This window comes from Epinephelus lanceolatus, chromosome 4 (genome assembly GCF_041903045.1).
Source record: "Epinephelus lanceolatus isolate andai-2023 chromosome 4, ASM4190304v1, whole genome shotgun sequence".
NCBI classification, from domain to species: Eukaryota; Metazoa; Chordata; class Actinopteri; order Perciformes; family Serranidae; genus Epinephelus; species Epinephelus lanceolatus.
The window spans coordinates 4,181,257-4,208,174 of record NC_135737.1 but is presented as its reverse complement, the minus strand read 5'-3'; the positions used below and the strand labels follow the sequence as shown (position 1 = coordinate 4,208,174).

Genomic DNA, 26,918 nt, shown 5'->3' with positions numbered 1-26,918 from the left:
AATAATGTATTAAATACTGTAACATAAAAGAGCAAATTTCTAACTTTCAGAGGTGCCTACCTGCTTCAATGGAGTAGTGTAGCTCTGCATTCTCGCCTTTGTCTTTGTCCAGGGCAGTGACCTGGACCACAGCTGATCCCACTGCTGCTGACTCATAGACTGAGCCTTCATACAGAGCACTGGTAAAGATGGGTACATGGTCATTTATATCTTCCACTTCTATTAGCACACGAGCTAGGTTCTTTCTGTATGGGAACTCTTGGTCTTTCACCTACGAAGAAAAGAAACAAACCACAAAAAAGTCATCCTTTATGTTCACTATGAACAGAGTAATATCTGATGATCATTAAAATAGTAAAATCTCAAATGTGCCCAGTGACATCATTGACCAAATACAACAAACACAAAAACAAAAGGCAAAATATCAATAGACCAGAGGCCTGTACTACGAAGCCAGTTCAACTTACCCAGGATACCTTCTCGCTATCTGGTTTGACTAACCCTAAAATTGGCCATCTGGATAACCGGTACTACGAAGCTGGTTATTAACTAGTTCAGCCAACTCTGACTTTTCCCATCCAGCCACGAGCATGTTCATGTGAAAGGGGTGGGGGTGTATATTGCGAGCGTCATCATCAGAACCATGAATGAAGTAGACTGCTTCATATGATATGTGATGAAACGATAACAGTAGTGTCTGCAATTACGAGACAGTAAAATGTCGGTGGCATGGGATAAAAACAAGACTGTGTGTTCTTAAAGTGGAAAATCTAGAAACATTGAAAACACTGTCAAAAATTCCTCCGAGACTTAAATTATGCGCAGGTATCACTGAGCTTGGATGATGATGAAACATCTCTGAGTGAATATGTCACTTAAAAACTTTCAAGTACCACCAGACTGTTTCTGCTACTGAACTATCGAGTGGAAAAGTAGTTAATGACCAATGAGGTGTATCTGACCGAAATGTTACATTTATAATAACGGGAGCCAAAAAAATATCTGTTTTTATCCCAGTTCCCATCACAAATGTGTCTCATGTTATTTTGAGCTGCAGTGATGGAAAAGTGTAAAAGTAGCACCACTGTCAGCGATCACTGTGGACTAAAATAAACTTAATAATTTCAAATAGTGCTAAAATCATGTGTTTAGTGTTGTAATTGATCTCTCCGTTTGTTAGAAGCTCTGTTTTAAAACCAGTGGAAATAAAGCCCTGGAAATATTAAATGGTTCTACTGACCTCTAACAGTATATAGGCTCCTCTTTTTTTTACCTGTCACCCCGGACTTTCATTCATGGATACTTTGTTCTTCAGTGATCTGATTGGTCAGATTTTGGGATGTTGACAGGTTGTGATCCGATACCCTGAGGTTAACCTGCTCTGGAGAAGGTTAACTGTTCAGCATAAGTTGATTTATCCCAGTAAAAAGAGAACCAGCTTCGTAGTACTGAAAACCCAGAGTTAACCCTGAAGTTACCTCTCTAACTCCAAATCCTGCTTCATAGTACAGGTCTCAGAACTCTCACTTTTCCACTTTCCTTTGCCACATGTATTTCCCCAACTTTCACATTTTTGATAAGAGTAGTCTACTATTAGATACGCAAATCAGTCTAAAATGATTCTCTCTCCTCTCCTCTGATGATGTGTAGATACTGGTTCATTGCATGGTAATTAGCTTAATTGTTAAATGATGAGTTTAGGTTGAATAAGAGTACAGACTTGAAGATTGCTTTAGGCTCTCCTGCTGCTCTACATAAGAAACAGAAAGACTTGGGAACTATTTCCCCCTGAGAAATTTCTACTTTAAAAGGGATCATCTTGTTCTGACCATTCAAGGCCAATAATCAACTAGAAAATGCACTACTTGAGGAAAATACATGTAAATGCTGACAACTAAAATGCATCTCAAAGCATTGCTGAAAACGCAGAAATATGAAACAAACTGCCCGAAAAATCTGAAAGCTCAAATGCATTGCACTGCTGAAAAACCTATCTATCTATCCATTTACATTTTGACATTAAAATTGTGCATGAAGAGTGTAAATTGTGGGACTGGGACCATGTTTTCGAAATATATATACATATATATACATATATATATATATATATATATATATATATATATATATATATATCTATATCTATATATATTTTTACAACTCCTCCCCCCTCTAGTTGTGTTGTCATCCACTCTAGCTCTGAACATTCTGTCCAATACACACTCATTATAAGCTTAGAAAAGGACTGAAAACAGATTACTTAAAATCCAATAATTAAAAAACTGTAAAGCATATCAAAAAGCTGAGTGTACATTTAATAATTCAAATAATTCAAAAGTCCATAATTTAAAGTTTAAATGGTTTTTGTAGATGAAAGTATGCGGAAATAGTTGAAGTTAATAATAAATAGTTGGTCAAATTGGAGTATGTTTGAAGAGGGTTTGTACATTCTGTCCATTCACACCCATTATAAAAATTTGTTAGAAAAAGCTGAATACTTAACGAGTATAAAAAAGTAACTTCAAGCTTAAAGCTTAAATATCTTTACATAGTTAACATTTTGACATTTGAACAGCTTCTGTAGCTAAAAGTATGCAGAACTAGTTAACCAGACTAGACCAAAAAACATACAGAAGAAGTTGGTGAAATAAGAATAAGTTAAAAATCACAGTATGAATGCAATAAAGAACAATTAAAAAGTCATAGAATGCCAAATAAAGAATTAGAAAATGCTTCTAGCATTCACACCCAATAAGTTTCTTGATTTTAAGACAGCCTTTAACATTAAATCAAAACATTCCCTGATGAAAACACTGGGTAATTCAGTAAAAGACTCAATTAACCTTGATGTACTGTTTGAATGTGTTTTTTAGAAAATCAATATCCTTAGAAAAAAGCAACACTAGACAGTGAGAAGGAGTTAATGTGGCAGCTTATGTACACCACTAAAACTACATAATAAAATCCTTGCACTTTCCAGGTGTTTGTCAAATGAAACAAATCACCTTTCTTTGGTATGATAACAGTATATCAGGTTCAGCCATGAGCGCTTTAGTGCCTTAGACCACTAGATATTAAAAAGCTTTAATTAGTCTTGAATGATTACAAATTAAAATGCAACTATATATACTGTACAACATATCATGTGATTAAAATTATATTTATGAAGCCATCCTTGGTTTGATGCACTAATTTCTTTGGTACAGTACACCATGCGTAGCAAATAATTGCTGTCAAATTAGCCTGATACACCACAATTAGATCCTAGCGTATGCAAAACATAAATTCTAAACTTTTGGCAGTTGGACAACTGTACAACAGTTGTTGTTCATTCTAAATATGCAGGTTAGAGTCTTTTGAACAATACTGAGATATTGACATTTGGTTTTTCCTATGGTCCATATGCCACTGTTTTTTACATTAGGATTTATGGCAAAAATAAATAGCATGAAATGAAATGTTACTCTCCCTATTTCTTTTGTTTTCCCTGCTATGGCTCTTCTAAGTAAACACAAACACTCAAGCTGACACATGATTAAACTATTTGCGAAAGCTTCACAGTATGCATCTATTACAGGGACTGAGCCCCTTTATTATGTTCCTTTACATGTGAAACATAAAGACAGGCACAAGCTGCTGTCATCTAGGAATTATCCAATGCCCTGGCAGTCTCGCCACCAATGGATAGGCCTCCTGGATAGCAGAGAGCTTCTAAACTGGGTTTTAAACTGCACTGCATACTTTAATAATCAGTAAATGATGTGCTGTGCTTGTACTGATGGACAAATATCTACATTTTTTTTAATATTCAAGAACAGCCAGGTTAAATCTTTTGTTACAATTAATGGTAGTGACATTTGATATTTGATTTTTTTTTTTTATTGCCCATGGGCCACCTTTTTACACTAAGAATTATGGAAAAAATATAACATATAAACAAAATTGTATCTTCTGTGCTTCTTTTGTTTTCCGTGCTATGCTGAAAACATATCAAAACCTATACTGTGAGCCCAAAGAGGTACATATTGACATCACATTAAATAACATACAATTTCAGTGAAATGTAATGTAATGTAATTTGTGTATTAAAAAAGGACTGTAATAATGAATATATGATTGGACAGTCTTAAACAGTGTCTTCATTTATATTCTTGTGGCCTGAGGGTAGAATCTCTCCCCAGCCAGCCTGGTGTAACTGGTTTCATCTTCTTGACCTCAGCAGAAAGAGGCTGGGATCTTAATGACTTTCCTGGCCTTATTTTTGCAGCGCCTGGTGTAAACATCCTTTAGGCAGGGTAGAGCAGTGCCTGTTGTATGTTCAGCTGAATCAACTACTCTTTGCAGGTCCTTGTGGTCCTGGTCCTGTTTCAGTAACAGGCAGTGATATTCACGTTAGGATTCTCTCAACTGCACAGGAATAGAAATTCCAGAGTATTTTTGGTGATTCCCCTGTTCTGCAGTATGTCAACTAATTATAGCTTGCAGCTATAATTGCCTGTTGCACTTACCAGCCTAGAAACTATCCGGATGAATAACCAAATGACCTCACGATGAGACTATAATTCTATTAACACAACAATGCAGACAAGACTGGACCTTCTCAGTGGAAACTGAGGTGTTCAGAGAGTCTCAGCTGTTAGCACAAGATCCCAAATATAGGTAATTGGCAGAGACAAAGACTTACAATGACAGTGAGGATGTGCTGGGCACAGGCTTCATGGTCCAGTCTCTGAGCAGTGTAGATGGTGCCCAGGGTGGGGTGGATGCGGAAAAGACGCATGCTACTGGGGTCTATGGAGCTCTGCAAAGAGTAGGTCAGCTTGTGATGTTCATCACGGTCTGATGCCAGAACCTGGACCACCTCAGTGTCAGGTGGTGTGTCTTCAGAAATGGTGACATCATAGGTAGGCTGGGAGAAGATGGGAGCGTTGTCGTTGTTGTCCATAACAGTGATGTGAACCTGAAACATGAGGGGAATTGACAAACAGAAAGAGAAGAGAGGGAGGAAAGAAGAGATCATTGACTGATCATTTTTGCAATATTTTTAATATAAAGGTTTCCTCCTTATGCTGAAAACAATACCTTTGGGTAGCATTACATTTCCTAGAAAACATATACTAATGCAAATTAGCCGTATATGAACCTTATTTGTAGGAGACAGTGTTAGGGAATCAGTTCTCAGGGACCTTAGTTTTTCTGTCCTCATAACTGAGACCTTTCCAGAAATATAACACTGGACAGACAGGTTGAGGGAATAGAAGTCAATCAGTCTCTTTGCTATTATTATACAAGTAACAATGCCTATTAACGGATGTGGTTCAGTTGATTCACATATTTCTGTAGCAAGAAACAACAGAATGACAGTTCCTGATGTGCACAACTAATTTAGCTTCTTTGAAAAGTTCATTACAATAAAAATACAGATCAAAATCAGTTTCTATCAATGGGATTGCTGCAATCAGCAGTTGTGCCAAGATCAAAAAGTAGATGATGTTATGCCACTACAGGTTTAGCGGCATATTCCAACCCCTCAGCGACATCGTTCAATTCTGGGAGTGGTATGCTGCTCATGTTTCACATCCACCTACAGTTTCCAAACATTTGAAAACTGTGAGTGCTGGTGGAACACGAGCAGCATACTGACCCTGGGATTGGCTTATGCAGCTGAGGGATAGGCTTAAGCCGCTGAGGGACGGGCCAATGCCGCTGCGGATTGGCATATACTATCAGCATATGAATCACTGGTGGCATACCATCAGCCACTTTTCAATTTCAGCATTACTGGCCATCAGTGTATTCACTTGCAAAGGAAATGTAAATTTCTATGATGCTTTAATGTACACGTCAACTTTTATGAACTTTGACACAAATTAATGGTGTTAAAAATACAAGAAATCTTGACAACAATACTCATATCACTGCACTTGACTATCGTTCATGTCACTGGAATTATGTAACAGAGCGTATGCTAAAAAATAATGAACACAGTTGAATTTGTGCCATGGTGAAGACTGCAGAGAAGTCATGCAGCGTGTTTGTGGTTGGTGTGTGTCATGACTCATGGAAAGTTCCTGAGTCACAGATGACTGGTGATGAAGCCCAGCTTGAGTCAGGAAAACGTAGGAGGAGAGGCAGAGACAGACAGGTAGGGAACCAGACAGAAGACACAGAGAGGCAGGAAATGAAATTGAGAGTAGATTTAATTTACCAAAGCCTGTGGGGAAACTTGGCTGTGGCGGTAAGATTGAGCAAAGACAACATGGATAAGAAGAAAGTAAACACTGGCTTTATGAAAGCACAAACTCCCAAATTGATTATTGAAATATATCAAGTATTAAATAAGGTTTTACCAGCCCCATTGTGTCGTGAGGGCCAAAATATATCACCTGCTGGTTTATTTGCAAGGACTTGGCGGGGTACTGAGATTTCTGACTTTTAAAAACCTGCCTCATGGTCCCAGTGCTGCTTAAAAACTCCCTTGATTCAATTTTTAGGAGGAGATACAAAACTTCCTTACCAGAAATGTTTGATGAGTCCTTATGTATCTAGTTATTGTGGAACAGTTTCTGAAGTCTGGATCTAGTGTAGCGTGTCTAATGACAGAAACTCACATGGCAGGTGGGAGAGGAGGTAGCTCTGGGTAGAGTGATGAGCAGGCTGTTGCAAGGAATGCATGTAGAGAATGGTGACAAATGATAAGAAAACCCAAAATTTATTGTCTTAAACTTGGTTTATAGTTGATGCAAGGGGTTAAAGGCAGTCCTGCCATAGACATCTCTGCTATAAGTTTAGATTTTAAGTCTGATTTCTCACACTGAAATCTCCAACTGTGTTTACATTCTTTTATTCACTTTGTGAGATACAGAAGAGTGATGTCCTTACAGAACTGGAGTTACACTCAAATTTTGCCTCATTAGAGTAGGAGACAACAGTCTGACTTTGCTGTAAAATACTTAACTTTTGCTGTGAAATACAGTAGCGATAAGGTAAGCAAAAGGTTTCTAGTGGAGATGTTTTTGTTAACTTGTTGCTGACAAGACGATTACTGAGATGTTCTTAACGTTGTCTTCACTTTTTACAACCTCCATGAGCATCAGAAATGTGGAGGAGAAAACAAAAGCAGACCAAGCTGACCAATCATAATTCTTGTGCTCTCCTCATGGTAGCCACTGTACATGTCACTACAGTGTAGCTACAGCTGCTACCTGTGGAGGTTCCATAGCTCTACTATGACCCATTTACTATAAGCCCAGAGTAATGGCTTAATAAGTTTCAAAATCCCTTCACCAACATAGGGGGTATACTTTAACACAAAAACAACAAATCCAGAGAGACATGAAAGCAGACATGAAAAATAGCAAACCAGGGGGAGGGTAAATAAAGTTACCAGGGAAATACACCACTAAGGTATGTATCCATGGCTCCTACACCCCACGTTTGACATACCTGGGGGTTAGCCAAACTTGAGGTAACCAACCTGTCTGAATGACTACTCATGTTTCTTTACCCATCACATATCTTTAGCGATGTTGCAAGTTTTAAGATCTTAGCAACTTGGTGAGTACATTATTATTATCACTGATAGGGATGAAGGAAAGCTATGAAAATAGCTGTGGGCCTAAATTTTCTGGTAGCACAAAGGCATCTGGCAAGATGTCTGGGTAAACCCTGCAGACATGGGCAGTTGACATAATTTCATGAAGAAACTTGCAGCTATGTGAACACAAACTACAATTTGAGCTTTATATACCGTATAACCTGCAAGCTTTTTTGTGTGGTAGAAAACCAACAGAAATATAGGCGGAAAGTTCCAAACCCTTAGAGAAAACAAAAGATCAAGAGCTAAGATTAAAACACAGGAACTTCTTGCTGTGAGGTGACAGTGTTAACCACCGAGCCACTGTGCTGACTATACTGTTGCCAAAATATACCAAGTAAAGTCTGCACAGATTACAAACTACAAAATAGCAGCAGGACCAGGAGTAGGACTTAGTAGGGGAGGAAAGTGACAACATGCACTATACAGACATCCAGAAAAAGGAGCCTGAGATTTGTACTGATTCCTATCCAGAGAAAACATGAAGAGAAGCAGAGGGAAACAGAGACAGGAGTTGAGTTGAGTGCTGCCAGGCAAGGATCTAAATTTAAACCCTGCTGCAGCAGTCGGCCTTCTGTTGCTCAACTGTGGAGACATTCCCTGGCGGCATGATGCCATGCTGACTCTCCATCTGGGAGCCTTCCTCCCATCATACAGGTGTGTGTGTGTCTCTGTATCTGTATGTGAACAGGGAGTAAATGTGTGAAGGCTGTTCTTACCCACTGTTCGTACTTATACCTACAAAAAGTAATGCACTATAATTTGTATGTATATAACCCATGTAATTGTGAGCCAGGAGGCTGTGATCACACGACCAATACGATGTAGGCTGTCGGGATCAAAGGAGGAAGTACATAACCTCATGTTATGTTGTCACATGATGTCACGTTATGTTACATTACTTGAGTTTCCTTTATGTTACCTCATGTTACGTTATCTTACATTTTGTTACTCTGCATAATGTGACGTATGTAACGTGACACAGCCCAACCATAATTGTTTTCCGAAACCCAACCTAACTAGTAGGGGCACTAATTTGTAAGATATCATTCGAACCGTTTTATGAGGATACGACACACTGCGACACAGTGAAAAAAAGAAACAACCCTCAAAACAAATATGTAAAGAATATGTTCTGTTCAGATAGGATGAAAGGCAAGACAACAAAAAACAGGCAGCTTTATAACCTGAGACACCAGTAGAATTTTCTGTGAAGATTTTACTTAAGGAAGTTGTGACACTGTGTCATAGAGGTGTCATTTAAACTTTGTGTTTATTTAAGAGCTGTCAAGCGCTTAAAAAAATATGAATGCATCATTTTTTGCTGTGAAAGCACTTAAAAATTTTCAATTGAAATTAATTTTGGCAGATTTGTCATAGTAAAGCTGCTGGATTTTGGAGACAATGGTCACAACTGCAGAGAACGGTGCTCCTATCAACAGTTCAATCTGGGCATTTTTTAAATGTAGGCTAAATGTTCCAGTCAGGGCAGCATCATCTTGTCTGCCTCCATAATGTAACAAAGCCACTGTGGCCTTCAATGACGCACCAGGACAAGGGGCACCATCAAACGTGATTAATCAGTGTTGATTTTTTAAATTTAAAATTTACGTGTTGTTTTGATAGCCCTAGGTTTTTTTGGAGGCTGCACCTAGCTGTACTGTATTAAACTGCATTTTATTGACAGCTGCATTCCAGTTTAACACCACCACAGACTATCAACCTCAACAGTGCCTACAGAGTTAAATGAACACTTCTCTAACACAGCGTCTAGACATATTATAGGCTTTCTAAGATTTATCAAAGATAAATATATTGGACTGGATTGTACAGATGCATCCAATAAAAGACAATATGGTTATTAACCTTTTGCTTCCCAAATTATTGAAGTCAAGTCACTATTATTAATTATAAATCATAAATATAATCATTATTTTTATTAACAGTCATCCCTTCCAGTATCCTGCAGTTAAGTGAATTACCTTAATTGCAAACTACAAGTCAGTAAAGGGGGGAAATCAAATTAAGGTGAGTGGTAAGTTTATTGCCCAAACTGTCTGCTGTAAACATCCATCACATTTTACAGACTCACTTCCTGCCTCAACCTTGTCCAGCTGCTCTTACCTTTGTTATGTGCACAAGGTTTTTCTGTACAATGAAAGACTGTTACCAACATTTTAGGTGTGCTTTCTGCAAATAAAGTGGTTAAAATAATATGAACAGACTGATGGCCTATTTCCAACCATCATCTTACTGCTCGAGTTTCTTAACCAGTCTGATTGTGTTTTATTAATGCAACCATGTTCCCAGATCCCAGAAATTACTTTAATGAGCATGTTACTGTTACAGATAGGGTTTCCAACCATTTAAAGACCTCATCAATATGCAGTGTTGTGCAAGTCACTCTCAAACTGTAATATATTATATATTACTAGTTACCTTCATTTGAAAGTGATAAGTTACCTTCCGATATTACTATTTTGCATTACTTTCACCAAAATGATGTGAGATGAATGTCTAGGCAATATAAATGGATGAGGCTGATGTTCACAGCAGGTAATCAAAGCACAGAAGCTCCAGTTTATTACATTTCAAACCCAGTGCTGCGCAGGTCTGACCCATTCATGCATTCACATACAGTGATTAGCACTTTGTATTCAAATCCCCTGCTTATATTGATAATAGCGTGATGGTTTAGAACAATTAAACAGCTTATACCTTTTTAAGTAAACAAATTGCCTTGCGTTAGCACAGGGACTGGTGTGCAACTTGGTCACTATGTATGAAGAGTGCAAATCAATACACCAGAGCTGGACCCACTTGCCAGTTCCCAGTGCGCAAGTTAGCTACAACCGCAATGGAGAGAGAGTTGTGGGACAGTGTGTCGGGGTTGCTCCATCATTGTAGGGAATGTGAAAGGAAAAACATCCAACATACTAATATAATTTAATGGCATCACGCAGATGTGCTGTTCACCTAGACGAGGTAAAAACAAGCACAGCTTCTTATCCCCTCTGCTTTCTAACAGCCTTGGGATGCAAAAGCAAAACAGGATATGTTGTAGACATTGTAGGTAGGCCTATATGAATGGAAACACACTGAACATGATAACGCAACCTGTTAGCATTCTTAAGTCATCAAATACCGCTGCTTGGTCAGTGATTTTTGCAGTGGTATTATACGTTGTCAGGCAGTGTCAGTTTAGAATGCCGCCAGATGGCATCAGTTTGAAAACAAAGTAACTTTGGGCGCTTGAAAGTCCATATAGGGTGGGTGGGAGGGGTGGTAGATGGGTCCAACAAACCTGGACTTTGGCCAAGAGCCCAGTGTTCGCTTCCTATATGAATGCAAACTTGATGTTTTTTCTTTCTTTTCTTTTTTTTTTTAAAGATATTTTTTTGGGCCATTTTGCCTTTAATCGATAGGACAGTTAAGCATTTCTAAATGATCTTTTTGCCCTTAAATAGGCTCAAAAGCAACCTATAAAAAGCTTTAAATTAAATACTCAGTTTGAATGATTAGGATGAAGCTGACTCAATTAAAATTAGAAAGGTCAGAAAAGGTTTGGTGCAGTTTCAACTGTCAGATTTCATTGGGGGAACTCTGACTGAGAAGGAAGCCTCTGCAGAATGAGAGCTGCGGTGAAGGTCAGAGAAAGGATACAGAGGCACTCTTGCCAACAAGGCGGATGAACTAACTATCTTGGTGAATGGCCAGAGTGCTGACAGAGAGTGCCGTTTTCTCTCCTTCACAGAGACTTGGTGGCATGGGAATATATACCAGACAGCCTGCTTGAACTAGCCAGCTTCGTGCTAGTAGGGGCAGACAGGAAAACTGAGCAGTCAGAGGAGAGGAGGAGGTCTTGCCAACTATGTCTCTAAAAATAAGAGCTGTGGATTTTATAGTAAAAACTGGTAGATGTGGTTGGTAGAATTTCACTGTCATGATTATGGTAGAATTTTTTCTACTATGACTGTGAAATGATATTAGTACTGCTGATTTAACAGTTATGCTTGGAGTTTGATTCTGTATTTTACCTTATAAATCCAGGTTTTTACCACTGAAAGAAATGCTATTTTGCAGTTAACATGAAAATACCATCAGTGGTGCAATTTGGAACATTTACCTTAAGGAATGCATTAGCACTTCTGATATTGAACTGATGGAGGTATGATTGTGACTTTACTATCTGCCCTGGAGTTCTCGCACATTATTGTTGTGATTGGTGACATTCCACCATCTTCTCTAGCAGCGTGTGCAAATGACATCACCTACACCATCACTGCAAGACTTCAGACAACATCCCAGTGCCCTCATAAAAATCAGTGGGGATTTCAATTATGTCTCCCTGTCTCCTGTCCTGGCAAACTTGAAATTATATGTAAACTGTGCAACAAGGGGAAAAAATCCTGAACATCTCATATGTCAATAGCCCCTTTACACTGCCTGCTCAAGGTGGGAATATTGCACTGTTAGTCTGCCTTGCTGTTCTGTATAGATGGGATTTACACAGAAAGACAGAGTTGTTCTACCTTTAACCACAGCGTTGGTAGTAGCAACACCAAATCAACATCTGTGTAAAAAGTGTGACCCAGCAAGACAGGATGGGTGTGACATTTTGACAGCTCATATGTGCGACCCAGCACTGCGAGATTTAAAAAGCAGTTAGCAGCAAACTCAAAGAAGAACAGCAATGGAAAATGTCTGCATACTGGGGAGACAATGAGATCTGGGAACTCCTTACCGTCCGAGCAGAGGATGAGATCATCTCCAGTTTAATTTTTTGTGGAGATTTTACTTAAGGAAGTTGTGACTGTGTCGTAGAGGTGTCATTTAAACTTTGTGGGGTTTTTTAAGGGCTGTCAAGCGATTAAAAAAAAGAATCTAATTAATTACATGCTCTGTGATTTACTGATCTACATTAATAGCATGCATCAATTTTAGCTATGAAAGCATTTAAAAATGTCCAATTAAAATTAATTTTGGCTAATTTGTCATAGTAGAGCTGCTGGATTTTGGAGACAATGGTCACAACTGCAGAGAATGGTGCTCCTATCAACAGTTCCATCTGGGCATTTTTTAAGCTAGTTAGCAGCAAACTCAAAGAAGAAGAACAGCAATAAATGTCTGCATACTGGGGAGACACTGTTGTGTTATACATCACTCCCTCCACACCTCTTTTGCTTCTGGAATGCTGGTATGCTATACAAAATCACACAGTTGGGTGGCATTTTGCTGGTGTATTTTGGTCCTGTGCAAATAAGCAAAGCTGCACTAATGAAGGATCTTCATTGCAGCAATATTGCTGTATTGCTGTGTAAAAAAAGGGCTGATGTGAAGGGGGCAGAAAGCACTTTTCCCCTCCCCCCTCTCAGAGAACATGACCACAACCTGATACACCTTGAAGCCAACTACAAGCCATTGGTGAGGCAACAGATGGCCAGCACAAGGACTGTGAAGGTCTGGTCTAAGGACACTGAGGAGACCCTCCAGGAGTATTTCCATGTCACAGACTGGGAACTGGTCCAGGAGGACTACATGGATGATGCTGAGGGTCTCTCTCACTGCATAACAGATAACATCTGTTTCTGTGAGGACAACGTTGTACCCTCTGACAAGGTCTGCTGCTTCCCAAACAAACCATAGATTAATAAAGAGATCAAAGACCTTCCCTGCAGGCAGAAGTGGGCTTTTATTGCAAGGGATTGTAAGGAACTCTGGCCTGTCCAAAAGGAGCTAAAGAGGAAACTGAGAGAGGCCAAGAACAGCTACAGGGGGAAGACTGAGGCCAAGATGGGACAGAGCAGCACAAAAGAGGTATGGAATAGGATGAAACAGATGTCAGGCTGCAGCAAGACTGCCTCTGTAGTTCTGTAGTACAGGGGAACTGAGCTGAGCCAGAAATTTCCCTCTGGGGATCAATATAGGCTTCTCTTACCTTAAATACTGTAATGGCTAGGGTTGCACTGGTACACTGGTTTTAGATATGCTGTGGTATAAAAACTGACGGTTATCATACCATTTGCATTTGCGTATCTACAGTATTGAAAAAAAAATGCAACTGAACGGAAAATCTCATTTTAATCTTTTTTTTTTTTTTAATCTTTTTACGCCTAATTCCATTAAAAATGGTTTGAAGTTCGAATTATAATAAAGCAACTGTTAGACAACAACATGAAAAATCCCTCCTGTTTTCACTGATTTAAGGGTCACTGTACTTTGGTATTTGGATTGATGAAAATTAACCTTTAAAGGAAGAAATAAGGAAAAAAGAAAAGGACATGTACATTCTTTTTGGCAGTGTGTCACACAGGCTGGCGGGTAATTTACATTACAGCCATTTACACCACATCATATTGTTTGTTATGTTCTTCCACTTTGCATAAAGACATTGAAGCACACAGAGCAAGGACATGACCTATATATCCTTGGACACGTTAATAATCTTTACTGAACATCTCCGGATAGGGACCTCAAATATTTCTGAAAACCTTTACACTATTATTAACTTTATGAGTAAGCTGCTCAAAAGAAGCTATCCTCGCCAGCTCATCACTCCATTCTTTGAGGCTGTTTCTGTCTTTTGACTTCCAATGTCTCAGCACTATCGTGTTCCCTGTGATGAGGTCTAGTTTCACCCAGGAACATACTTTTGAGGACAGGTTTGTCTCCACTGGTAAGATGCCAAGTATACATAATGCTGGACCCTCAATGAGGTCTGTTTCCAGTATATTGTTATTACATTTCACAACAGCTGACCAGAAGTCATGGACTAACATGCCCCTTTCTTTGTTGCATCTCCAACAGCTATGTTCCTTCCTAAGCCCCAGCTTTGACATTTTTGATGGTTCCCAATAATTCCTATTTATTATTCTAAATGAGATTAATTATGTCTGCATGTCTTGGGCTATGGAGTATCAAGACTTGTACTGCTTCCAAACTTCCCCGTCTATAGATATTCCAAGATCCTTTTCCCATGTATGCTTAACACCCTCATAGCTTGGGGACTGACATTTTCTGAGCTTGTTATAAAACCTAGATGTCCCCCCTCTATGCTTCCAGCTTGTTCACCATAGCTCCTGAATGCAAGTAACAGGGGCAGTATTTTTTTTTCTATCTGCTGTTGTTATACAACTCTTTATTTAAAGAAACTTCCAAAAATTCCTTCCTGGATATGTTAAATTTAGAAACCAACTGTCAAAGGAGAGTAGATGGTTTTTTTTTTCAATCATAAAGGTCTTCCTGCTCTTACCCAGTTTTCCCACATGATAGATTTTTTTATTAATTCTTATTGACTTATTATACCAAATTGATGATCCTCTGGTATAATAGGGATTTATGTTAAATATCTGATGAGCTCTTCTCCAGCTGGCTCAAGCAAATGTCAACACAGGGTTTCTTTGAGGTATATCCCCTCCTAACTGAGGAAGGAAAGCTTGCATCGAGAAGGGCTCCTCCAGTCTCTTTTCAATTGCAACCCAAGCAGGACCACAGGTCTTTGACAGATTTAATTTTGATAAGTGACTGAGTGAAAAGGCATAATGGTACCAATCAATTCTTGGGCATCCCAGACCACCCTCCTTCACAGATGCATACAATTTCTTTTTACTGAAAGTGGGCTTCTTACCCGCCCATAAACAGTTACTCATGGTACTGTTAAATCTAGCAAGGACAGAGGGAGGAAACGCCAGAGGTGGCATGTATGTTATATAGTTTGTCTGAGGTATTATAATCATCTTTGAGATATTTATCATCCCTATCAATTAGAGACCCAATCTTGATCAGTTCTGTAAGTTACTTTACTTACTACAATAAGGGCTTTTTAATACTTCCTTCCTCGTTTTCCTACATATTGTTAGAGTGCCTGGATTGCCTTCCTGTGTATCCTGTTGTTTTGCATTCTCCATGAGCACCCCACACAGGGTTTTGATCTACATTTAATTATACAGAGCAAGCGGTTGTCTCTCTCTTTTTTTTAATGTAATTTACAATGTGATACAAACACAACAATGCAATACATATTCTTGCTGCTATGCCATTACTAGGGTTGCAATGATATTTTCATGGTACTATAACCATCTCAGAAAATATAACGGTTTCATGGGATCATGGGATACCAATTATTACACAATTATAATTATTATTATAATCATTATTATTATAATTATAATTATTATTATAAGTTAATATTATTATTATTATCATAAGTTATTATTATTTCCTTTATTTTAACTCGGAAATACACTGAGGTAGAGATCTCATTTACAATGTAGCTGAGTAAAAAAAATAAAAGCACTTAGACATAGAAAAGCCAAAGAGAAACTTATATAAAAGTGGCAACAAAAAGTAAAAACAATAAAAGCCACAAGTAAAAACGTAAAAGGAAAGAAATAAAAGCAGCAATGATGAATAAAAACAGTAAAAATGTAGAACCATTAATCAGGTAAAACAGGAACATCTAGAAGTAAAATGTGATAGAGTTAAAGATTTAAATTGTCCTAAGGATAAAAATGAGGAAAGCTTTAAATGGTTCTGCATGTTGTTCCACGTTGCAGGTGGACAATATGAAAAACTGGATTTTCCAAGTTTGGTAAAAACAGCTGGCACCTGCAGCGTAATCCAATCACTGGACCGAGTTTGATAAGAGCCCACATTACACAAAAGTGTTGAGGTAATGTTAGTAAGTAAAAGACCGGTAAGAGCTTTATAAATAAATAAAACCCAGTGTCTTTCCTGTCTCACACTGAAAGAGGGCCACCCAAACTTAGTATACAGGTCACAGTGATGGGTGTCATAACTTTCTCCAGTGATGAATCTTAAAGCAGATTGAAAAAGAGTCCAGGGGCTTCAAAGTTGCAGCAGAGGCGTGCACGTATAAAATATCTCAATAGTCAAAAACTGATAAAAAGTTGCCTCAACAAGCATCGTTTTACAATGCAGCAGAAAGGAAAGTCTATTTCTGTAAAAGAAACCAATTTCATTCTAGAAGACACCAGCCTGGAAATATGATACTTAAAGTTACACATACGATACATACAGTTACATACAATTAAGGGCAGGCTGGTAATAGGCATCTCACTCATTCCTCATGTCACAACAATTGCTCACGCTCTATAAAAATGCTAATATCATATGCTGTGTATGTGAACATGTGTTTGTGTGTCTGTGTATTTGTGTCTATGTACAGTGTGTCTTCTCATATCCCACAGTAACCCTATTTCCAACAATCCCATCCAACCCATCTTAAAATCTAATCTAAATTCTTCTTTCCTGATTTTACTGAAACAGTATTTTTGACAGCAGCTGGAAGTGAGCATACAGTACACGAGCCCATGTGTTGCACTGAAACTAATCTGAGGAACCCTTTCTGCTTGTTACGCTATTACATATTTTCAACTCCTTTTCTTAATCCCCATGAGGGTCCACATTAGAAGGGAGAAACATGGAATAGTGTAGACAATATTAACAGAGAGCATATTATATGTTATATGTATAGTTTCAGAACAGAGCCTACTGTCAATCTCTATGGCAAATGCCTACATTCAGCTAAATTAATACGCACTACATAGTAGGCAGGATTGTGATATCACTCAGGAAAGTGTGTTCGAATGATTTTCTGACTGCTCTTGTATCTTGTCTTGGTTATCCTTATGATAGTTGAAGTGTTGTATGGATGCATTTTCTAAAACCTTGATGTTGGATATTCCTAAAACTACAACATAAATAATCCCTATAGAATATACAGTCAGTCCCTCCAGGATCTCGCGGCAAAAAAACCTTGAATTTGCAGCCATCTTTGTCAAAAAAAAGCAATAAAAATTGCGGCATTTTTATGTGATTTTTTGTGGGAAATTGCGGTAAATGACAAAAATTGCGGCTAATGACAAAATGAGAACTTTTTTTTTTTTTAAATGACTATCTCCAAAAAAATAAGTCATGTAATCACTTGCTATAATAATCATACTGAATGTTACAAAAATAGCTGCAAATGTTTATTTATAGTTCTCTTCTTTGGTTTTATTTAATTAGTTTCAAAACATGGACAAAAAATCCTGAGTGAATATTGTAGCTCTCAAACCACACAATGTGACTGTAAAACAACATGTAAGCTACATCTGTAATCACATTTTAATACATTCAACACATGCATTTAAACAGTGCAAGTTCTTATGTCAATACAGAGCGTTTCTCCATACTGCAATGTCATTAGCGCATTTGATGACGCATCTGATGACGTTTCAAATGACGTTGCATGCGTGACGACTTCCGGTCGTGCGGAAAAACGCAGAGAAATCGCGGGACTTTTGAAAAATTGCAAGCCCCCGCAAATATTGTGGACTTTCGTTGCGTTAATTATTGCGATTGCAAGATCGCGATTTTCTGGGGCGAGCTCTTAACACTCTGCAGCCCCAATAATAGGGTGTTGAGTGTCCCAATTTTCTCATTTTTTTGATTTGTAGGGCTACCACCTTGTGGTTGAGTCTGACCCAGTTCTCATTGGTCGGACAATAGCTGGTGCTACTTTAATAAGGGCGTGTGTCCACTAAAGCATTTCTTTTCTGAGCCTAAAATGACAGCTGTTGCTCAGCAGTTGTAGCTGTCCGATATGACGGCTGGTCTTTGTGATATTTGTCACGCCACTTCTCCACTATAATTGGACAGCTGGTGACAATGACAAATGCAGCTTTTTACAAAAAGTTAAACATTGTTCAACTCTTTAATCAGAAAAAGAGATAGATATTCACAGAAGACATTCAGTTTCGGATTTAACATTATGGATTCTTTTTACTGTGTGTCCAGTGTCCAAAAAGACACTGCAGTTCAAAGCTGCTTTACAAAGCTTTTGAAAGGAAAGCCCTTGTTGGAGTGGCATGATGGCTAATGTTAGCCTCTGGGCTAAAAAAAGTAAGTCTCTCTCTCGCATGCAGTGTTACAGATATATTTTACAATAGTAATGTTATGTTGTACATGACATTGTCAACCCCAAAGTTAACTTCTATAGTGTCCAGTGTTGTGATCTAAGCCTTGATGCCGGGCAGCATTTGTTGGGACCTGATCTTGTAACAGATCTCCAATTAAAGTATCAAAATGGCTATCAGAAATAATTAATTATTATTAATAATTATTATTAATAATGTTAAACAGTGTGACTTAATTTACCTTAAATCACCTCGTGGGGCAGCATTCTCAAAAAGGGAAACATGATAGCCAGTTGATGATATCAGTCTTATAAAGTTTACTAAACTATCAATTTGGAATTTTGATGAATAACTAAATTAATAACCATAACCAAAATTACAGTATCAACAGCAAAGGCTCAGGGATTTTGGAGTTTTTGACATAGCAGAGGTGGCTTCAGATTGGGGAAGGTTTTGTCTGACCATGTGGTCAGTCAGGACAAAGACAAAGGAGATGAAGCAAGTCTCCTCTTTGGGTTGTTGTTATGTTAAAAGCCAATCTGTAAGTGAGCGTATGTGTATGCGACGTGCTGCAAAAGGTCTGGGTCTGTATAGAGGATGTTAAGTTGCATGCAAGACTCTGTCTGTGTAAAGCATAAGCAACTAACATCACCTAACTACAAAAATAACTCAATGAACAGCATTAAATCACAATTGACAAAGTTAAGCAGTCTTGCTTAACCTGTACAACTGTAATAATGCTATGCCCACTTGTTGCATTACCAATCCTTGAATGGATGGAGGGAAAAAGAGATGCTGTGGCGTGCTTTTGTTAGCCAGTAGTAATAGGCTGGAAAGAGCTGTGGTTCCAGATGCAGTCCTTGCTGTGTCCTTGTTCCAAAGGTGTAGATCCGAGGAGACTTGCTCAGTGTCCTTGCAGAGTTAGACGTTTGGGTGCAAACTCAACTTGGCTCTCCTTGTCCCTGGAAAGTTAGTTGAACACCTTGTGTTTGGCACACTAACTTCTGGTCTTCAGGATCTGTGTCTGCTGGGAGCAGGCCACATTCAGAGCAAAGCCACAGCTCCTGCTTTGAGCATGAGTGAGAGAACGGGGGAAGGGCGTACCAGGCCCTCCTGTGTGATGTCTTACCTCTTCATAGGTTTAGGAGTAGAGAGCCTATCAGTGGCTCAGGAGAAAAAGCAGCAGAGAGCCTGATGGAGAGCAGAAACTTTGGCTTGTGACATCACAGGGTCACTTGTCACTATGGCAGTAGTGTCCAACAAGTTTCAAGACTGGTGGACTGGTGGACAGATGAGTGCTGTCCTATGTTTGGTGAACAAAGAACATGCGGTCTAAGCCACCATTACAGATGGCAAGACCCAAAGGAGAAACTTTTACATGACCAGTTAAGATCTACACAAATGACAAATCATCTGTGTTCCAGTGAATCCCAAAACAAGTATGTCATATTTTTCTCATCAATCCCGTTCAGCGCTTAATGGTGAGACGCAGCTCAGCTGGATGTTCTCAGCTTTACAGTGCAAAGTTTATTTTCAGATAATCACAGTGGACATCACATTTATTTTCACTTGAGGCATTCCACTTGCCTGAACACAGAGTTAACTTGCATTGGCAAGTGTTTATGTGGAGCTCTGTGACACACAACACTACCAGGGAGAGTGCAAACAGTGCACTGTAGCTGATTTAGTTAACCTAGAGATAACGTGCAGAACTTTTTTCTCAATTGATCAGCATTCTTGAATGAGGGACCAAAATTGGGTTAATATGTCTGCAGGGCACTGTATAAGCCACCAATTCCGCTCCTCTACAAACCCACATGGGCACATAATATTGCTCTCTGGCAGTTGGTGCATAAGAATTTGAAGTTACTCCAAAATCAGTTCCAAGGTAGAACTGTAAACCATCAAACAATGAACGGTTAATGAAATAGAGATGATGCTGTACCTGTGTGTATGCAGTGTTGGTGCTGTCTGTGGCCTGCACCGTTAGGTTGTAGAAGGAGCGCTGTTCAGCATCCAGAGGCTTGGCGATGATAATGGTGCCCACAGCCTTCTCAACGTCAAACACACTGTCGCTGTTTCCACCTGCTCCACAGGAGAACGGTCAGATAGGAGAAGGAAGATGCACGCAGTGTCAATCATACAGACATACTCTGAAAACACACCAAGCTATGATGAATATGTGAATCACACACACATAAACCAGACAGTTTTATTCATGGACAAATGGTTTTCATTCATGTGCAACCATGTGCTGAAATGTCCTAACATTTATCTAAATATGACAGATATAGTTATAATTTGCTCTTTTGCATACAGCCTGTAAACTCTCAGTCAGGCCAGTTGAACAGCACACTGAACAGCACATGACTGGAGACCACTGCTGCACATATGCCCCTTACATACATATGCTCCTCATACCCCTTATTGGTTTTCCTTAAAATGTGTGATGGTATAGATGAGGGAGGGATGGCTGCTGACAGGGTTAATCCCCCCCCCCCCCCCCCCCCCCCCCCACACACACACACACACCATATCTACACACTCCTGCAAACTGACAGTCAAAAGCACAAGATCACAGCAACAGAATGAAGCATGAGCATTGGCCATGCAAGCTGCTTGAACAACACAAACCCTCTGTGTGTGTGTGTGTGTGTGTGTGTGTGTGTGTGTGTGTGTTCCTATTACTGTCTGCACTGTGCACATAGTAAATACATTTGAAACATATGGCATGTACAGGTTCAACATATGTTTCCTATGTTTGTGTGCGTATGATCAGGTGGCATTTATTACAGCATTAGCACCGTGAGGGCCAAAAGATCCTCTCAGCCCACTAATTAAATGTCAAAGGGGAAACCAGCAGCATTGGGGGTAACGTTTCATTTTATAAAGTAACAATATTAATATTAATATTACTACATTCACACTGTCACATAATGTTTACCACCCAAAATAAATTGTCCACACTGATCCACGCCACTCCACTTCCACCAGCGTGTCAACAGAAAAAAAATAGATTTTTGTGTCTTTCCATTTCAGTATAGGCTACGTTATAAAGGGTACTGGTGACCTGCACATCTGGGTGATGTCGTACTGTGCGTTATTTTGTTCAGTGTGTTTCCATTCACACACTGACAATGTCTGCAATGTGTCCAGTTCTGCTTTTGTATCTAAAGGCTCTTAAAAGCAGTGGGGAGAAAGAGAGGGATGCTGAAAATGTGCTTTAGCATGTTGGGCGTTTTATAGAGGTGTAACAATACATGTATTTGCATTGAACCGTTCCATATGAGGCTTTTGGTTCAGTACACATTACAAACTGAGCAATACATTGAACTATCCTATTATATTTGGAAAATAAAATCTACAGTTTAAACTGTGTTTAATATAATATTCTCAACAAGACAGCCCACACGACGGAATAGGCAACATGCTGTCTCCCCCTCCCACCCCCCAAACCAGAACATTCTACTCCAGTGAGACACACTGGGAGGCAGCTATGCTCAGCTAGCTCATTGCAAGATGGTTAGTAACACCATTACCAGACCAGAAATAGAAGATTCACTGATAACCTACAGGTCTGGTGTTTGGAGCCACTTTGGTTTCGCTGTGAATTCTAGGCGCAACGGTGAGAGAGAATGGTGGATAAAAATACACTAAGCCAAAGAACAAGCCACCACACAGCCACAGACTCCCCTTAGCAACTAACCCAGTAGCAAATTAACATACACGACCCCCGAGCCGAAGCACAAGCCCAAGCATGGCCACAAACTCCCCTTAGCAGCTAAGCCAGCAGCACTCACAGTCACGGCACACACATCCTCCGAACCAGGAAATGAGAGCCCCTATGTTCCTATAGCCTCTTATTCGGCAGCTAACAGCAGTAAACATTAGCACAAAGCGCACACCCACAGCAGTGGCCAGTAACTGCTGGCAGCCAATTCAGCCAGAGAGACTGAAAGGCACGTTAGTGGCAGCTGTCTAGCTTGTGTTCAACTGAGATGTTTATTTATGTATTTATCAGACTGAAAGAGCCAGACCATAATTCCTGCTTTACACAAAAAAAGCCCAAATTGTGTTAGTTTTGATACATTTAAAATTTTAAAATCAAGAAAATTTCTCTGGCATTTCTACTTTTTTGCTGTATCAAAAACATATACAATACTGAACCGTGACACTGTGTTATATCAAACTAAACAGTGAATTTTGTGAACTGTTACACCCCTTTTGTTTTACCATTCAAATCCCCTACAACTGTGTCGCAACGCTGACTATCCCCTTATTATTTACAACTCTCTCTCCATATCTATTCTATTATACATCTATCTAAATAGTATATTGCCAAGGGGAGAAGATACAGAAAGAAAGATATGTCAAATGGAGCTTTTCTGGATTGACCCTTTAGATGCACTTCAGCCTACAGGCTTTAATAATGATTTTGATATTAGTGTTATGCTGTAATCTAAGGTGTTTTTCCATTTTACATAGAATTTGGGGTCTATGATTAATGATGGTTCTCTCCTAATACCCTTTCATAGCCCTTTCTTCCACTCTGTTTTGAATTGTGTTTTATAGATTTGGGGATCTCTGATTAATCATGGCCTCTCAAAGGCCTATTTACTATGTGATGAAATTGTAATTGTTTGATACTGTTTTAAAGTGCTTTGTAAAACTATATGTTTTCCTGTATTCACTGTGTTCCATCCCTTTTTTGTATTCTAGTTTGTATGACAAGACAAGTATGGCTTCCATATGTATGCCTAACAGTTCTCCATTCAGTACTTGAAAACTACATCTGCCAGGGGGTGGAGCAGGGTTGTGAATAGATGTGTTGCATACCAGTGATTAGACTGAGATTGGTTACTTTTACCTGCCTGTCCATTGTTGCCTCGTGTATGCTCTGATAAAGGTCTGATAGACCGAAAGCTCAGTGTGCAGAAATCTTTTCTACCAGTTTGAAAATATATAATAAAATATAATACATTTTTATATATGCATCTTTGGTTGCATGCTCATAAAGCCTCAACGAGAAACAAAGCGGGATCCGTTATGACATAAAGCCATTAGTGGACAAAAGCCCAGCTGACTGCTTGTAATGGTCAATATGGCACCTTTGTAGCATCCCTGTGTGGAAGCTCTGTAAGAAATGTACTGAGTAATTTGATATTTTAAGTAGGGATCCATCTTGTTATGAGGATAGATTCTCCTACCACAGTGACTCTGGAGGAAGAGATAAAGCTGCTCTGTGGGTGGAGCTGTGGTGGTTACCATGCAAACATCTTAATTCTCATCTCACCACCCACACTAAATTAAAAGCTTCATTTAATCTGTGCTGGACTGGCTGTTCTGTGTATGCTGTAGAAAAAAACAGTCAGCCATGATCTGTTGTCTATGTGCCTGAATGGATGTCTATGTTGGTGTGTGTCTGTGATCATGACTGTGTGTGTGTGTGTGTGTGTATGTGGCAGACTCAAAGGGATTCCTCGGTGGCGTCTCTGTCTAATAAATCCATGACCTCAGCACAGCATCAGCTAAGACCTCAGCCCGCCACCACTCAGCCAAGGCTTTCTGTGTGTGCATTTATGTGTGTGTGGTTTGTGTGTAAGCCCTGCAACACGTGCCTTCATGTCCTCTGTCTGTTTGTTGAGCCCATTTAAAGAAGCCCACAGCTCAGCTTCCTCCCAGTTCAGTGATATTTCAGCCCATCTCTTCGATCACAGTAACGCAATAAAGAAGCTCAGCTGAAACAGCTGTAAAAACACACTCCTGGGCCAGCCCCTTACACTTCCACTGCTCACAGATGAAGCATCTGATGGGTGAAAACTTCGATTGCCAGATCAATGGTGTAATCTGGTCTCATCTATTCAATGTCAAGACAAAATGAATAATCCACTGGACCGAAGCTGTACACTCAATCAAGACACTCCTTCAGTTGTTGTAGACTGACAAGAGGGGAGTTAGCACTGTTGACTCACAGCAAGTGGGTGAAGCCCCTCTGTGCAGAGTATGCATGTTCTCCCTATGTCAGCATGGGTTTTAGCCAGGTACTCTGGCTTCCTCCCACAGTCCAAAGACACTAAATTCTAAATTACTCTAAATGACACTAAATGACTCTAAATTGCCTGTAGGTGTGAATGTGAGCATGAATGTTTTGCTGTCTTTATGTGTCAGACCTGTGATAGTCTGGTGACCTGTCCAGGGTGTACCCCACCTCTTACCCAAAATCAGCTGGGATAGGCTCCACATCCCTTGCAACCCCTAAAGCGGGGTACACACATAAAGATAATCGGGCTGATTTTGTCCCGATTTTCCCCCTTCCCGACCAAGGATGGCAAACGCCCGATTATCTTATGTCTCATAAGATTATCCTATAAGATTATCCTGTGGTGTGAGGTGTGTTAAGAGTCAATTTGTCCCGATAATCTGCTCGGAAAAAGGGTCGGGGCCGACAATCGTAAATATTAAACTTGTTCAATATTTACGTGGGGAAAGCCGAGGACTCCAGAGTCCTGACTCCATGAATTGTGACGTGAAACGGAATGTAGCCAATCAAGAAGCAAGCTGACTGAGGAACACGGAAGCAGACATAGTAAATAAAGAAGTAAGCATGGCCGACCCAAAGCACAAAGTCAGGTGGACGTCGGAAATGGAGGACCAGCTCGTAGAGCTGTGGGAAACCCACGAGTGTTTATATAATGTCTCCGCCAAGTCGTATCACAACAAGAACGACAAGGACAAGAGTTGGCAAGAAATTGCCAGTGCCATGGAGTTATCAGCTAGCTAGCTAGCTAACAGCTAATCTTGTTCCAGCCAGTGGTGTAATCATAGTACCTAACATTAAACCAGCTAGAAAGCTAGCTTGCTAGCTATACGTCCACACAGTTGAATCTCCCTGTTCCATCAAACGCTATTCCAAATCCCTACCTCACTTGGCAACTAGCAAGCTCACGGCTGGCATTGGTAGCACTAGCCAGCACTTATACTTGTTTGTGTGTGTGTGTGTGTGTGTGTGTTTAGAGAAGAGGGCTGTGGAGGGGGATGATATGTAGATTCCTGAGCCTCATATAAAGAGAATCGATACGTGTGTGGTGTGCTGTGTTGAGAATATCGGAGCACACCACACACAGTACAATCAAAACTGTTCAATCCATGATTTTTTATCTTCATGTGTAGGGTCTCTCACAGATAAAAAATCTCTTAGGATTTATAAAATCCTTATGTGTGTACCCCGCTTAACAAGATAAGCAGTTATGAAAAATGAAGGAATGTCCCCAGGTCTATAGTACTCCAGTTGTATGCTACCAGTACTATTGTATCTCAATGAGTGACTTGAATGTTCACAATAAGGTTAGGGGTTTAATAGCATTTTATTGGATGTGAATACTGTATTAAATCTGTTTACTGAATCAGCATCCCTTTGAATCATTAATTACAGCAGGTTCAGGTTGAGATAAAATGATTCACCCTAAATCTTAAACCTTTCAGTTAAATTCTCTACCCATGTGTTGAACTGCCAGAAAACTCAACAGATGTGGCACCCTCATGTTCTAAACCTTTAGTATTCCCTACTGGAAATACCTGCAAATATTAAAAACAAAGACACAAGATCTAATCATGGATTTGTAATCCTTGGAGCTAAGTTATTTTGGACTATTAAAGTTTTTATTTTCAGAATACAGTACACAATCATAAGGAAGTCCTCAACAACCAATTGTTTTGCTATGTTTTAAGGAAAAAACTCTCTGGTTCAAAATGAGACATAAAGTCTCCACGTAAAGTAACGTATCCAAATTTGTACATATTCCATGTAATTGTGAGCCACTAAATGCATAATCCACAGACTTTGGAAGGCTGTGATAACGTGACAAATGCTGACAGGAGTAAGAAGCAGTCCCAAGTGATCTGTAAGGAGGCAGGTTGGGTGTGTCACAAAACAGGACTTTCCCTTTCCCCCTTTCCCAGGCGTCTCCCCCAGGCGTCACACCACTCATCATCCCCTTCAACCCCTGATTACAAAGTTCATATACTACGTCACTTTAGAAATGAAGCTCAGCGTAAGTTCAATCAGGAAGACCTTCTTTGTGCTCATCCTTTCACATTTCTCTCCATCCCACTCTCACTACTCCCTCTAATCAGCTGACAATGGGGGTTCACTCCTCTAGTTATCCAATCACACTTTGCCATGATTTCTCAGCCAATCAGGATGCCACTGCAAAATTTTAAATCTGCTCTCTCTTTTGCTGATGCCAGCCATGATTTTAGGCAGAATCTTTGCACCCTCCTCCAGCCCATTCACTTCTATCCATCGTATCCAGGGGTCCAGGACAAGCTCTCAAAGACTCATTCCTCCACTCATCCAGATCATCAGCAATTCTCCATCTTCCTCTCATCTCATCTTCACCACC

The 26,918-nt window shown here is 39.6% G+C and overlaps 1 protein-coding gene across 9 annotated transcripts in view; it reads right to left on the bottom strand.

Moving 5' to 3' along the window:
- The window catches only part of LOC117259695 (protocadherin Fat 3), a 391,086-nt gene that overhangs the window by 79,876 nt on the left and 284,292 nt on the right, over positions 1-26,918 (bottom strand). For 5 of the 9 annotated variants that reach the window (XM_033631309.2, XM_033631312.2, XM_033631313.2 and 2 more), the window contains 3 exons: positions 20,462-20,601; positions 4,685-4,960; positions 61-271 (listed from right to left, as the gene is read on the bottom strand). In XM_033631309.2, the coding sequence (XP_033487200.2) occupies positions 61-271; positions 4,685-4,960; positions 20,462-20,601 (627 nt within the window). Of the gene's footprint in view, positions 1-60; positions 272-4,684; positions 4,961-20,461; positions 20,605-26,918 lie in introns of all 9 variants that reach the window. The other 4 variants (XM_033631307.2, XM_033631315.2, XM_033631310.2 and 1 more) reach the window with 1 other exon arrangement.